At 33.4% G+C, this 16,251-nt stretch overlaps 1 protein-coding gene across 2 annotated transcripts in view; it reads left to right on the top strand.

Annotated features, from left to right (window-relative positions):
- The window catches only part of CATSPERB (cation channel sperm associated auxiliary subunit beta), a 124,814-nt gene that overhangs the window by 35,972 nt on the left and 72,591 nt on the right, over positions 1-16,251 (top strand). For both annotated transcript variants that reach the window (XR_012486431.1, XM_074289619.1), the window contains exons 6-13: positions 8,583-8,678; positions 10,098-10,247; positions 11,290-11,385; positions 11,992-12,107; positions 13,248-13,283; positions 15,399-15,465; positions 15,681-15,727; positions 16,074-16,226. Coding sequence is in view for 1 of the 2 variants with exons in the window: in XM_074289619.1 (XP_074145720.1) it covers positions 8,583-8,678; positions 10,098-10,247; positions 11,290-11,385; positions 11,992-12,107; positions 13,248-13,283; positions 15,399-15,465; positions 15,681-15,727; positions 16,074-16,226 (761 nt within the window). In the remaining variant the exon portion in view is untranslated. The remainder of the gene's footprint in view (positions 1-8,582; positions 8,679-10,097; positions 10,248-11,289; positions 11,386-11,991; positions 12,108-13,247; positions 13,284-15,398; positions 15,466-15,680; positions 15,728-16,073; positions 16,227-16,251) is intronic.

Genomic DNA, 16,251 nt, shown 5'->3' with positions numbered 1-16,251 from the left:
ATCTAGCTGCCCCATTTGTATATATTAACCTATATCAACTTGCTTGCTGTACTCAAAAGGCAGAAGATAAAAGAAGAATGGAGAAAATTGTAGAATACAAAGATTACCAAAAAATGTTGTTTTGGGGAAAATATTAACAAAAGATAAGGGACTAAAATAGAACCCATTATACTTTAACTGAAATTAAAAAACAACAATAAGCGGGGTAGCAATCATCATATCAGGCAAAACAAAAGTAAAAATAGCTTTAATAAAAAAGATAAGAAAGGAAACTAAATTTTACTAAAAGATACTACAATAAAATGATGACAATACTAAACATAAATGCAACATATGGTATAGCATCAAGGAAAAGTTAAATGATTTGTAGAAGCAAATAAAATTAAAACTATACTTATATATACTATACTACAACTTTACTTTTTTAGAACTAGATATATCTGACCAAAAATAAGTTAAGGAATAGAATTTTAGTAAAGTTAGATTTTTTTCGATACACCTCTGGAGAAAATTAATTGGGGAGAGAAAGCACAGCAGTATATGGTGCTGAAACAAAAATTGATTATAAGTCATAAAAACCTTAAATGTGGAATGGCAGCAATATTAAATGCATCCTTTCAAATCATAATGCTTACATTAAGCACAGAGTCATGATAGATTAAAATATAGATAAAATGTAGATTAAAAATGATCGGTAACTAAATAATACAAAAGAATAAGTGGGTACAAAAATAAATTTCTGAAACCATTAAATAAATTCATTAAAGAGAATGATAACCAGACAACACACCAAAATTTATGTGATGCAGCCAAAGCATTACTTAGGGGAAAATTTATATCTTGAAATACTTGTATCAATGAAACAAAAAAAGGCAGACCAATGAATAAGATGTGTAACTTTAAAAAAAGGAAAAAAAATTAAAAATCCCTAATTAAGCATCAAAGTGGGAATCCTGAAAATAATAGATTAACAAAACTGAACGTAAGAAAATTATTGAATAATAAATAAAACAGAGGTGGTTTTAGGGGGGAAACAATAAAATAGAAAAAACATTAGTTAATCTGATTTTAAATAAAAATTTACCCCTACCAAAATTTGTGAATTCATCCATAAATGAAGAGGAAATAAAAATAGTTGTAGGAATCATGTTGCCTAATTATATGCCAATAAATCTGACAATATACACAAAATAAATTAATATTTTTTAAAAATTACAAGGTTAACAGAAGATGAAATCAAATACTTAAATAACCCTAACTTTAGAAAAATAAATTTAAAAAGCCATCAATAAACTGTGAAATAATTCTTAGGGACAGATGAATTCATAAGTGAATTATACCAAATAATTAAAGAATGATTTATTCTAATATCAAATAAACTATTTGGAAAAATAGGCAGAATCCTACCAAATTCCTTTTATGATACAAATAGGGAAATAGAATGTAAACAAAAAGAGCCAATTCAGAGAAAGAAAACTATAGAACAATTTCCTTAATGAATATTAATGCAAAAAATTTTAAAATAAAATAAATAAATTTTAAATAAAATACTAGCAAGATTACACCAATATATCATCAACTGACTGGATAGATTTATATCAGGAATGCAGAACTGGTTCAATATTAGGAAAATTATTAGTATAATTGATCATGTCAGTCACAGAGCCAACAGAAGTCATGATTATCTCAATAAATGAAGAAAAATAAACTAAAAAGAATGGGTGCTTATTTTGTCACTTGTAAATTCATTTGTCCCTAAGAATATTGCTTAGGAGAGCATAGGAATAAATGAAGTTTTTCTTAGAAAGATAAGTAGTACCTATCTAAAAACCATTTAGCAAGCATTATTTGTAATGTGGATAACCTAGAAGCTATTCCAGTAAGATCCATGGTGAAGCAAGGATGACCATTATCACAAGTATTACTCAGTTCTGAAGTAGAAATGTTAAGTATAACAATAAGAGAAAAGAAAAAGAAATTGAACAAATTAGAATAGGGAATGAGGAAACAAAACTATCAATCTTTGCAGATCATTTGCTGAAATATTTAGAGAATCTTAAATCAGAAACAAAATCTAGTTATGGAGCGTGTTCTAGGAAGATGGTAGAGAAGGTTGGTAAATTTCAAGCTCTCCAAATTCCCTCCACAAATAGAACGCATTTGCACCTCAAGGCAAACATAGATGCATGAAAAATCAAGAAAACTTGGGATAGAACAGGGGTTCTCCTGATACAACTCAGAAGATTTGAAGAAAGATCTAAGGCAGGGATTTGCTTATGTAAAGTGCAAATAGTTCCAGATTAGCTCCACCTAAACATTAGATGAAAAATCCTGGGGCTATCTGGATGTGACTGGAGCTCTCAGCAATAACCATAGAAACTTTCATTTTCCTGACTATTTTTACTTTTCTGTGATCAGAGTTTGGGAAGCCTAAGGGAACCTAGGCTGATTAAGAGCCAGGACCAGGTATGCTGCAAAGATATGGCACTGGGCAAGAAGAAACCACTACCTGGTGAGTGCAGAAGCAGTGGGGAGAGACAATGCTGGCTGTGGGCACTTCTTAGAGAGTGAAGCTTTTGGCTTGGGGTTCCTGGTCAGAGAGGAGAGCTGAAGTGAAGTCAGAAATACCATCCCCAAACCCAAGATTAACAAGAATATCTCTTATTAAAAAAAAACAAATGAGCCAACAAAGAAGAAAAATCTCACCATATTGTGGGGACAGGGAAGACCAGGGTTCATCCTCAGAGGAGAATGAACACCAAAATAATAAAAAGAAAAAGCTTCCACCCTAAAGAATAATGTGAAATGGTTCCCTGCTCATAGAGAATTTATTGAAGAAGTCAAAAAAGAGTTTAAAAGTCAAATGAGAGACATTGAGGAAAAACTTTTTAAAAATTCAAGAAAAAAAATTATGTAATGTAAACCAACTAGAAAAGGAGGTACAGAGTTTCAGACATGAAAATAATTCTTTGAATATTAGAATTGGGCAAGAGGAAGCCAGTGAAACTATGAGAGACTAAGAAATAATAAAACCAATTATAAAGAATGAAAAAATAGAACAGAATGTGAAACAAGAAAAGTGACAGGGAAAAGAGAATATATAAGGATACATAAGTGGACTTCCCTGAAAGTGGTGACCAAAAAAAAGTATTTAACACAGTAATGCAAGAAATAATTCAAAAAAATTGTCCTGAAGTGATAAAACATGAGGAAAAAATAGAAATAGAAAAAATTTGCTGATTACCACCTCAATGAGATCCTTTGAGGTATATAGGTAGGAACATTATTGCCAAATTTCAAAAAACCCAGATCACAGGAAATATTTTGCAAGAAACGAGAAAAAACAATTCAAATATGCTAGAGCTACAATTGAAATTTCACAGGACTTATCAGCAGCCACAATTAAAGACTGTAGGTCCTGAAATCATATCTACTGACAATCAAAAGAACTAGGCCTGTGGCCAAAAATATATCTAGCAAAATTATAATATTGAATGAGAAAAAAAATGGACATTCAATGAACTTGCAGATTTTCATGACTTCCTTATAAATCAAACCCAAACTTACTAGAAAATTTAGCATATAAGAGCCAATATCAAAGAGCAATTTCAAGAAACTCAACATGTCTAAATTTTTTTTTTTAGCATGGGAAATTTACAGCATATGTTTAAGATTGACATCAATACAATAGCTCAAAGGAAAGATTGCAGCAGAGTTAAAAGTAAAAACTAATAATTATGTCATACAAATGAAGTGCAGAAGAATAGACACAGAAGACAGAGGGTGGAAGAAGGCATGAAGTTCTGAAAACCTCACATCAGGAATGCATATATATTATTAATGATATAGTACTCTCCAAACTCTATAAAAAAATAAGGAGGGGAGGGATGATACACAAAGAAGACAAGAGAGGGATCCCTATGTAAAATCCTGTTGTCTCCAGAAAATGCCGATCGCTCTCTGGGAGGAGATCTACTGTCTCAATTCAATCTCTCAGCCAGACTCTTCTTCCTCCATAGAGCCGCCCCAACTCTGGCCCAGACAAGACCCTCTCCTTGCTCAATGGTGTCTTCTTTTATCCTCCCAGAGAATGGGCATGGGATAATGCAAGGGCTTGTGGGAAGATTACTTCTACCAACGAACTTGCTCCTTTTAAACATTAAGCTCCTCCCCAGAAATTCAAAGGGGTAAAACTCCCTGTAAAGGCCATAACTAGAGAATTGTTAAGTACCGACTTAGCATTTAGTAAGAACCTAATATCTCATCTCTTTAGCACTTAATAAGAACCTAACATCCCTAGGTAGAGAGAGGTTAAATAATAGCACGGCAAGTTAGGAGCAGAATTAAAGCAAAGAGTCAGCAGGGATAAGAAAGATATGTGTGCATTTGTATGTGAGGATATGTATATATTTACATGTGTATTAAAAACTAGTTAAAAATTAACAAGCCAATTTGCAGAATATAAAATAAATCTACAAATAATCAGGATTTCTGAGTGTTACCAATAAAATTCATCAGCAACTGATAGAAGTGAAATTCTATTTTAAATAACTGTAGACAATATAAAACACTTGGGAGTTTGTCTGCCAAGACAAGCCCATGAACTATATGAACATAATTGTAAAACCTTGTCCACATAAATAAAATGGAAACAATTAAGCAGCTGGGAAAATAGGGTAGGCCAAATCAATATAATAAAAATAAAAAGACAGTTCTACCTAAATTGTTTACTTATTCCATTCTATGACAAACTACTGAAAATTATTTTTTAAATCTAGAAAAACTTAACAAAATTTATCTGGAAGAACAAACTTTGGAAGTACATCAAAGGAATTAATAAAAAAAAAATGAAGGTAGGTGACCTGATTGCCCTAGACCTCAAATTCTATTAATCAAAACAATCTAGCACTGGTTAAGAAATAGAGTGGTAGATCAGTGGAATAGAACAAGTATACAATACACAGTATTGTAAATGTTCATGATAATCTAATGTTTACCTAGATAACATAATGTTTGTGAAATCCACAGAACTTAGATTTGGAGATAAAGACATTTCACTCCATATACCAAAATAAGGCCAAAATAAGTAGTTGAATTAGACATAAAGGTTGAGGCCATAACTCAATTAGGAGAATAAGGCATTGTTTCCCTCTCAGGTCTATGGAGAACGGAAGAATTTATAACCAAACAAGAAAGGGGAAAATTCTTGATCAAACAAGAGATTTCTATCTCTAAAACTAAAATTAAAACTTTTGAACAAACAAAACCAATGCAATCAAGATAAGAAGGAAAGCAAAAAACTTGGAAACAATCTTTATAAGTGTCTTTGATAAAGGCTTCATTTCTCAAATAGAGAAGAGAGTCAAATTTATAAAAAATATAAAGACATTCCCCAATTGTTAAAAGTCGAAGGATACATACAGGCCATTTTCAGATGAAATCAAAGATGTGCATACCTCACTCCTATCAGATTGGCTAAGATGTCAGAAAAAGAAAATTATAAATGTTTAAAGGGATGTGGGAAACTGGAACACTAATTTATTGTTGGTTCAGTTGTGAATTGATCCAAACATTTTGTTGAGTAATTTGAAATTGTAGCCAAAAAGTTGTAAAATTGTTTTTACCCTTTGATCCCTAATAGCATTTCTAAACCTGTATCCCAATGAGATCCAAAAAGAAGGGAAAGAATCTATTTGTGTAAAAATATTTATGGCAGTTTTTTTTTTAATTTGCAGTGATAAAGAATTGGAAATTGAAGTAATGTCCAATAAATGGACAATGATAGAACAAATTGAAATATATAATGGGATACTACTGTGGAATAAGAAACAAAGAGTAGAATGATTTCAGAAAAAACCTGGAAAGATTTATAGGAACTGATGAAAAATGAAGTGAGCAGAACAGAAGAATATATATATATATATATATACAATAATAGGAATATTTTATTATGGGTCAATTGTGAATTATGTAGGTATTCTCAGAAATGCTTTGATCCAAGGAAATTCAAGTATAGATTGGATTCATCCAGTTTAGAATCTGTAATTGTGTAATATATGTTAGGCATAAGATGAAACCAAAAATCATTTTTTTTCACTCAAGGATCTTATTAGTATGTTACAAACAGGACTTTAATCCTGTTCATGCTCGCTTTTCAAATTATTTATCTACATGTTAGCTGAGTGGTCTAAGGAGCCAAAAAGATAAAGGAAAGGAAAGGTAAAAAGGCCAATTGAATTATTGGAGAAAAATTGGGGGGCAAATTTCAGAAAGAATAGAATACTAATAAGAAATGTGAGGGGCCTGTGTTATATCAAGGAAGGCTTCATGCACACAAAATAAGAAGATAAAAGATTCCAAAAGGTAGGAATGAAAGGAATCCATCTTAGGCATGAGGGGAAATTCATATATAAAGTATTTAAAAAAAACAATCTGGAAGAACTAAAATTAAAAAGGTATCATGAAGCATAGTTGGGGGAAGAATATAGTATACAAAAGGTTGTAAATTAAAAAATGAAATTGTCATATTTTACTTGGTCACAGATGTCAGAATTAGGATCAAGAGATGAAAATTGTATGGATTTAGGCTCAATTTAAGTAAATAAACTCATGTTTGAGCTATACAAAAAGTGTTATAGATAGTCTTGTTAAGGAGTGATTTTATGATTTCTGGAAGTATTTTAGTAATAACTGAAATCCCCCTTGTTAGCTTGTAGAGGATATTCTTGCTTTAGGTAACAAAAAATGTTAAACTTCCAATGCTAGAATTTTGTGATTCTACAAAAATAAGCACTTCTTATATATCTTTTTTTCTTTTGCAAACGTTTTATAAAGTTATTTAAAACTAAACATAGAATAAGAAAAAATAGGAAAAGACTGGAAAAGGAAAAGCAAAACAAAAGAAAGAGAGAGAGAAGAGAGAGAGAGAAGAAGAAGAAGAAGAAGAAGAAGAAGAAGAAGAAGAAGAAGAAGAAGAAGAAGAAGAAGAAGAAGAAGAAGAAGAAGAAGAAGAAGAAGAAGAAGAAGAAGAAGAAGAAGAAAGAGAAAGAGAGAGAGAGAGAGAGAGAGAGAGAGAGAGAGAGAGAGAGAGAGAGAGAGAGAGAAAGAGAGAGAGAAGAGAAGAGATTTTATTAGTGTCAGCATCTCTAATCCTGGGATGAGGAAGATAGTACCTCTCAATTCACTTCAGTTTCTTCCCTCAGGTCTGTAACCCCAAACCAAGTACTCTACCCTCGATTTAAGTAGCTGCTGCCTGCAGAGTCTCTGCCCCACTGCTTTTGTATTCACAAAGTACACTAGTGCTTTCTTGCTCTGACCATGTCTCTGCAGCTCAACTGGGCCAGGCATTCCTAATCCACAGAGGTTCCCTCAATCTTCTTAGAATCAGATCTGACCTGGGGCTAAACCAACTAGCCCCAGGGATCCTTACATGCTGAAGGGTTTACATTTAGGTTTACATTTTAGACCTGTTAAACCCCATTCTTCCAGGTCTTCATCCCAAGACAATCCCCGTTCTGCCCCAAGTCTTACTTTTTTCCCACCTGTCTTATGTTTTCCCTGAGGCATAACTTTATTTTGTATGTGAAGGAAATATGGAGAGTTTGAGATATATATACCTTTTCAAATGATTTTATCACACATTCAGATATTCCAGTATGAAGGAGACTAATATTGTAGACTATCATGGGAGCTCCAGAAGAGAAATAACGACCAAATTGCAAATAATAGAGTTCTGGGATCAACAACACATCATTTTTGTTCCTTTCTTCCACAATTCTATACACAAACATCTATGAGAAGATGTAGTGTGGTATAATAGAAAGAGCAACAGATGTGGAATTACTGAATCTTGGTTCAAATTCTGGCTTTACCACTTACCATCTGTGTGACATTTTAAAATCACTTAATTTTCTGTCTTAATTTCATCATCTATAAGTAGTCAGTTAAACTATATCTTACAAAAAAAGTTTCTTCCATCTTGAAAATATGGGGATGCCATATTTAAAGGTGATTTCTTTAAGAATGAAGTTGACATCTCAATTAGGCCATTTATCATTTTTAAAAAAATAATAGCTATTTTCAAAATACATGCAAAGATAATTTTCAACAGTCACCCTTGCAAAACCTTGTGTTCAAACTTTTTCTTCTTCCCTCCTCCCACACTCTCTCTCCTGGACAGTAAGTAATCCAATATAGGTTAAACATGTGCAATTCTTCTAAACATATTTCTGCATTTATCATGTTGCACAAGAAAAATCAGATCAAAAGAAAAAAAGCAAATAATAAAAAAGGTGAAAATACTATGCTGTGATCCATGTTCAGTCCCCATAGTTCTTTTTCTGGATATAGATGACTCTCTCCATTACAAGTCTATTGAAACTGGCCTGATTCACCTTAAAAAGAGCAAAATCCATCAGAGTTGACAGTCACATAATGTTCTACTCACTTCACTTAGCATCAGGTCATGTAAGTCTCTCCAGGCCTTTCTGAAATCATAGGACATTTATTATGTTAACATACTATATACAATTTCACTTGTTGCCATTGCTTATATGAATTATTTACTCTTTGTTTGCATATAGATATTGCACCAATAGAAGAATGGTTTGTAAGTATTTCACTACAAGAAGGATTAACTACTTATATTACTGAAGGAACACTTTTGGATCTTGTCCGAGGTAAAAATGAGACAAAAGTAACAGTCTGAGACTTCATTAATGAGATTTGCAATAAGGTGCAGTGCTATTTGTTTTACTCTGAGTAGTGATAGAATCAAAATAATAAAAGCTAACATTTTCTATAATGCTTTAAATTTTGCAAAGGACTTTATGTACTGATTTGGTCCACGCAATAAACCCTACAAGCTAAGTCTTTTGGTTGAACCCTCTTAATAAATCAGGAAACAAAGACAGCCAAAGATGAGAGTATTTTCTCAGAGCCACCCACTGCTAGTCTCTGAAATTAGATTTCAGCTCAGGTCTTCCTGTCTTGAAACCTATCCTCTATCCTATCTATGAGTATTAATCATGGACATATAGAATGGTAAAGTGGAAAGGAAATTCAGAAATCAGTTATCTCAACTTTCCCTTTCCCCTTCCCACATTCTTTTTTTTTTTTTTTTCAGAGGGAAAGTGACTTGCTGGAAGTCACATAGCTATCTCATTAAATTATTGTATTTATGTAAATAGAATTATAAATGATAAGTCCCAGATGGTGAAGAAGGTTCTGGTAGGATCCCCAATTAATTTTACTCTTCTCTAAGGGAAACCAATTGACTTCTCAACAGCTTAGGGCATTCAGAACAGAAAACTTGAAAACTTATCTTAGTATCAAAAGAATCATATCAAACATGGTGCAAGAATTTTATATTTATTGTTTGTTTCTTTTTTTAGTGAGGCAATTGGGGTTGTGACTTGCCCATGGGTCACACAGCTAGTAAATGTTAAATGTCTGGGATTTGAACTCAGTTCCTTCTCACTTCAAAGTCAGTACTCTGTCCACTGTTCCATCTAGCAGCAATGACTCTGATAAGATAGTTGTGAAAACTTCTGTTGAATAATACTTGTGGAATAAAGTGATTTTTATACTAAGACAGAAAATTAAACTTATCCCTTCCTGTTTTCACCACCATGTGACATAATTACTTTTTTCCAATTCTAGTGCTATTAAGTCAAGTCATTGAACATTTATTAAGCACTTCCCTTGTGTCTGAATATTTCTGAAGTGTGTCATAGCCTGCTCACAACTAATTTGCATTTTTGATAGCTCTTTGATTGATTTTCAACTTTAGTTTTTTGGACACTTTACTTTTTGTTGACTCTAAGTTATAGAATATTACTTGAAAAATATTGGTGGTCAAAATATAGATTTTTATTACACTTATAGAAATAATGAAATCAGGAAGAGGGAGTATTTTTACAATGAAAAAGAGCTTTGAATGTGTGGCATTTGAAATGTCTATGGGGCATGTAGATAGAAATGTTCTCCATGTAGTTAACATATTGCCCCATAAAAGCTTTTAAAAGTAGATGGCAAAATATTGCCTTTTTTAATAAACACAAATATAAATTTAACATCAAAATTTGATTGTTTCACAGAACCTATCCTTCAGTGGCAACTTGGGGAGCCAATAAGTCATAGTCAATTTATTAAGATGATTCCACACGTGAAAAAAATTAGGATAGCAAAATGCCCCTGTGCTAATGATGTTGTAATAGTTGGTATTGTATGTGATCACACTTATGAAGGTAAGTTTATGCTTTTAAATTGAATTATTTTTCAATGCAAGTAGCGCTCAGTGGTTGTTTAGCTATTATTAATGATGTGGATAAGAATTTGTTAGACATAAGGGGAAAAATGGAGAATAGTATCATGACAGTCTTGAGAAGAAGTAATATTTAGGAAAAGGAGTTGTTTAACTTTATCAAATACTTCAGAAAGTAAGAAGGGTTGTGAATTAGGAAAAAAAACATTTATTTTTTGACAATTAAGAAATCATTGGCAAGTGTAGAGATGAAAGTTTCATCTAAATAATGAGATTAGAATTCAGATTTCCAAATGGTTTAAAAGACTGAGAAGAAAACAAGTTAAAACTTAATACAAATGTCTTTCTTAAGGAATTTAGGAAATTTTCTATCTTTCCCTGTTCTTTTGTGGAAGTTCTGTGAGAAGACAGGAAAAAAAAAGATAAAAAAAGATAAAAAGGTAGGATGGGTTGCAAGGTATTTATACCTTAATGAGATCAAAGATCCCATTAAAATATTAAATATGACTGGCAATAACAGTATTTTGCAAATGTTAGTCAGAGTTAAACCAGAGGTTACTCAGCTCCTTACCAGCTTTGTGACCATGAGTAGTTGGTTTATTTCTGTGATTCATAATTTCTTTATCTGTGAAATCTGTATAATATTTGCCCCATCTATCTCATTGTCTTTAGTGTTGTTGTGAGGGAAGCATTCTGTAAATTGTAAAGCATTGTAAAAGTGTGAACAATGATTATATTGCTCCACATTCAGTATATTGTAGAAGAAAATCCTATATTCATCCATATCATGTTCCTATTAGGAAAGCTGAAAGAAGAAATGTATTTATTTTTCCCCTCAAAAATGGAGGAATATAATGAAGACTGAATGACCCTCTTGTAGATCAGAGAAGTTCGGCCTAATGACCTAACACTATAAATTTGTTTAAAATTGATTCAGAACTGATGCTTTTTTTTTTTTTTTTTACAATTTTAAATGTTTGTCTCATTTAAATCTTTCTTAGATATCATTTTTTCCTCTTATTTAGGTGTCTACTTAGGTTTGACCTATTCTGGATTTTGGGATGACAATGGCACTTCATGGTACAATTTAACAGAAAATATTTGCTCTGCATTATCAGAAGGTGATTTTTTTCTGACCAAGTCTTTAGAAAGTATTTCCCTTATGCCCTTCTTTTGAGGCAAACTTAGGCAAGACCCTTCATCCCTCTAGTCTTAGTTTTCCATAAGTAAAATGAGGAGACTATATGTGATGCTCTTTGAGGTGTCTTTTTCTAAATTCTGTGATCCTAAATTTTAAAGGGCATGGGACCTCATATTTTTATGAAGCCACCTAGCATCTCTGAAGAAAGTAAATAATAAGGCACATTGTGACTCCTGAATGCTCAATAGTAGAATTTAATCCCTAGGATTGCACTGTGTTAACAGTTACTCTAAATGTGACCTTTTCTTCATTGCCATAATGATAACAGGGATATTTTAGAGCCAAGAATTATTCAGGAAATTATAGTAAACAGGTTTTAGAGTTTTAAAGGACTATACATGCCATTTAGTCCAATACCCTCATTTCCAAGCTCTAGGAAGACTTGGGAAGATTAGTTGATTTGTTCAAGGCACACAGTCAAAATTTAAACTCAGCTGCTCTGACAGCAAATCCCAGTTACTTAAAACATATTGTCCTTTAATAAATAAATTTATGACAACTTCTATTGCTATTTTTCCTCTTTTAGACTGTCTCGATTTTACATTTGTGGATGTTGTTTTAACAAATCACCATTTAATACTTCTCACCTCATTGGGTCTTTTTATAAGTGAAGATCTACGTTATCCAAAGAAGAGTTTAATAGTATGTGTTTCAACTTTGTAGACATTGATTTTAAATATCTCCCTGACATTAAGTGAATATATACATGATATATTATTTGTGGTGTCTCATAGAATAAAATTGGTTCTGACTCACTGAGAAAAACAATTGAGAAGATAATATATATATGTATATATATATGTATATACATATATATATTTATCATACTACGAAAATAATGTAATAAATTGAGAATCACAAGGAGTAAGGTAATGAATTCAAAAGAAAATGAAATAAATCATTTCATAGACATATTAGCTGAATGAACTATAAATGATTGGTCTGAAGATGGGAAGATTCAGAGTAAACAAGATCTCTATAGAGTCAACTATTTGAAAGACTATTATATAGAATGGGAAATGAACTTGTATTGCACAGTCCCAAAAGACAGAATAAGGGCAGTAGGGGATAAGGAGAAGGGAGAGTACAAGGTGTGGGGGGGATTTTTTTACTTAATTTTCCAAAGAATTGATTTGATTCTTAAGAATTAGAATCTTCTAAAGAGCTTCCTTGGAGAATATTGGGTTGGTTTTCTGTCACTGGAAGTTTTCTTCTGGGGTACAGATAACTGACCACTATCACTACTCTAGAAAGGATTCTCAATCACATATGTTTGAATCAGATGGTGATTGAAATTCTGAGAGCCTGTTATCATTTTGTTGTTCTCATTCAGTTATGCTTCACAAATGTGCAGTAATACTTCTCTTGTTCTGAGAAAGTAAGCTCTATGAAAGTGAAAAGAAACATTAACTTCAGGGTGTAGAAAACAAGATAGTAGTCAGAAAAATTTAGTGTCTGCAGTGATTAAAAGGGAGTAGAAACAATGTTGAGTAGTAGGAAGGAAGAAGAGGTAAGAGAGGAAAAAGTACCTAGAGATATACTTGCCAAGGGACTATTTTAATAATTTTCTTAGTAGGTTCTCAGCTTCTCACAGAGTTAGCCAGAATGAAAGAGATTAGCAAAAAAAGGATAGGGGAGTTATTCCAGAAATTAATTTCCTGATAATTGCCTGATAAGCCTCACTTTGAGATAGATTAAGCCCCTATCTCCCTGATTGCCCATTTCTTGTGATACTTTCTCATTTGGAGAAATAATTATGTTATCTTTTTTTTTTCCTTCTAGAAGTTTTCAAGAGCAAACTTTTGTGGTTTTGAAAGGGTAAGTGTAATGACTGTGTTAGTACCCTGGATACCTTAGAATCAGCTGGAGTCAGGATAAGCAAAAGTCTTTATTCTTGGTCTTTTGGGGTCGCTGTCAGGGGAATAGATATAGGAATCTCCACACCTTCTTTCTCTCTCCCCACTGCCAAAGAATGATCCCGCTTATCTCCTCCAATATCTCCTTTCATTCACTATATACCTCCACAGATCAAGCCAGCACAGGATGGTGGACCAGGTCATTCTCCAAACATATGTAATTCAAAGTATTGTCCAATTGGCAATTAGCCTCAAGTGCTTGGACTCAGTGCAACTCAGTTTTCAAACCTTTACATCTCCCACTTTCTTTTGTTTTAGAACACAGGTGGTCACGCCATCCCTGACTTCTCAGGGAGGTGAGAACCTCAAAAAGGAGGTGATCACATTCCCCCCCCCCAACTTCTCAGGAAGGGAGGTGAAAGCACTAAAAAGGAGATAATCACACCCTCCCTGACATCTCAGGAAGGGAGATGAAAAGCACCAAAGGGAAGTGGGGATTGCTAGTGGGTTTCTGGGCTGAAGGGTCTTATTAGAAACAGGTATGCACAAACCCATCAGTATGGGAGGTATTACATACACAAGCACATAGCAATAATGCACAGGCTATTAGTGATGACTCTTCCTACAGTCATTGCAGGCTCAATGTGGTGTAACAAACATGAATTGTACATGCAAGTATTGATGTAACAAACAATATAAATCAACATGATGTTGTAAAGGATTTCCAGAAGTCCTAAAAGGAGAGTATGTAAACAACAGTCACACATACGCCTTCTTCAGCAGCCAAGTGATAGTCCAAAGCCAATCTATTGTCCATTGCTTCATGTGTCAAGGAATCCATTGATGCCCACAAGTTTTTTAAGTCCTGCAACAGTCTTATTATTTCTCAGAAAATCTAATGATTCCTGAGGGTTTTCAAGTCTTATAATTTTTGATGTCCATGAGTCAAATGCCATAAACTGCCATGCTCTTTCAGTGGTGGGCACACTCAGCAACAGAACCACCTGATGTTTCTTGGGTCTTCTTTGTTTCAAGGGTCTGCCTCCATCTCTGATGGACATGGTGAATATGGCTCTTGGGCACCCATCTGATTCCTTCTCCCTCTGTGAAGATACAAGCAAACCCTCTCCGCCAAACAGTTAACCTATCTGGTCCCTTCCATTCACCACTTTCTGGATCTCTCTACATCACCTGGCAATTATCTAAAGATAGTGGAGCTGTTTCACTGGACACTGCCCTTCTAGTGGGTTATAAAACCTGTCTGCTGGAGGCAGTGCATCTTTGTCAAAGATCAAAAAGTTAATAGTATAAAGGGCTAGATTTAGATATTCTCTAGGGTTCTTTCTCTCTCTCTCTCTTTCTCTCTCTCTCTCTCTCTCTCTCTCTTTCTTTTTTTCTTTCTTTTCTTCCTTTTCCTCCTTTTTTCCTTCCTTCTGTTTTCAAGGTGGAATGAGTACTGTTTCAGGTTTCTTGTACCAAAGGCTACAGGCCTTGGCTACATACCTAGTTTCTCACTGATGTTGTCCTGAGGCCTATGAAGTATCCTCGTCTCTGGTTCTGTGCTAAGGGGATGTAGTGGGGATTGGCTGTCACTAGAGGCTATAGAGGTCTGGAATTTCCTTGCTGTTGATCCAGGATTCTCATGATAGTGTCTGGCATATGCTGAGGTCCAGTGGGCAGTTTTTCTGTTTACTTAGTACTACACTGAAGCACATTGCCTCTGGAGGCTGCTTGTTTACCCAGGGCTGAAGCATGTTGAGGTAGGTGTGCATACTGATAGCTGCCTGTCTACTTATCTACCCAAATAGTTGACGTCTGTTTTGTCACAGCATGTGGTGGTCTGCCTAATTGAGGATGCCTATTTGCTTGGAGCTAAACTAAAGCACCTGGAGATCTTGCCAATGGAGAATGCTTGTTTGCTTGCAGTTGTATTGAACCACTTGGGGGTTCCTGGAGTTGGAGTCTGTTGGCTCCCCCAGTTATACTAAAGCATCTTGAGGAGGAGACTTGCTGTGATTTTGTTTATAACCTTTCAAATCTATTGAACTGCTAGATAAAATCTTTCTATTTTTAATAGGAAGATTATGAGAGAGCAAAACTGTGGTATCAAGAAAGATGTTTAGCTAACAAAGAACAATTTGAAGGTAAATTTTACTCATGCATTTGATTAACAATTTTTAAAACTAAGAATAAAATAACATGATATATAATATGTTTAAACTAATAATTTTCTATGAAAGGTTATGAATTAATCATTAAAAGACATGCTTATGATTTAAAAATGAAATTTCATTAACTGCTAGGAACTCACATGGAAATGTCAATCATGTTTACTCTTTTTGTAATTTATGATTTTTAGATGATTTTATTGCTATCACTTTTGACAAAAACAAGACCCTGAGCCAGGTAAACTGTTGTATTAAAAGAAGGTAAGAAATATAATTGTGGAATGATTATTTAAAAGGTGCTAATTATAATTATTTAAATAGCAGTTCTTTCTAATAGAAAATATAATTGTCCTAGTGATTTCAACTTTACTAATGGATGCACTTCATAGTATCTCAGAAATTCCATAAATGAGCAATTCTAGAAATGAATTGCACAATATTAATCAAGAATGACCTTATTGAAACAATAGGCCTTCAAAATCAAATCAAGACATGAGAACACAAAAGCTCATAAGCTCTTACTAGAGGCACCAAAAGAATGTCTTCGATGAAGTGTATCTCTAATATTTTTCCTTTTTTTGTAGACATCTACTTGCTTTTATGGTCTGGATCCATTTTCTTTCTGGAGGCCTTGCTTACCAAAAGTTACAAAAAAGAGGAAAATAATCAGTCACAGAATTATATCATTTCTTATTGACTCTGAACAGAAAACTGGAATCTATCTTATAAAAGCACAGGTATATTCTGTCACTTAAAGGTGTT

This window comes from Sminthopsis crassicaudata, chromosome 2 (assembly GCF_048593235.1).
Source record: "Sminthopsis crassicaudata isolate SCR6 chromosome 2, ASM4859323v1, whole genome shotgun sequence".
Taxonomy (NCBI): domain Eukaryota; kingdom Metazoa; phylum Chordata; class Mammalia; order Dasyuromorphia; family Dasyuridae; genus Sminthopsis; species Sminthopsis crassicaudata.
Note: the sequence above shows the minus strand (reverse complement) of the source record. Positions and strands in the feature narration are given on the sequence as shown.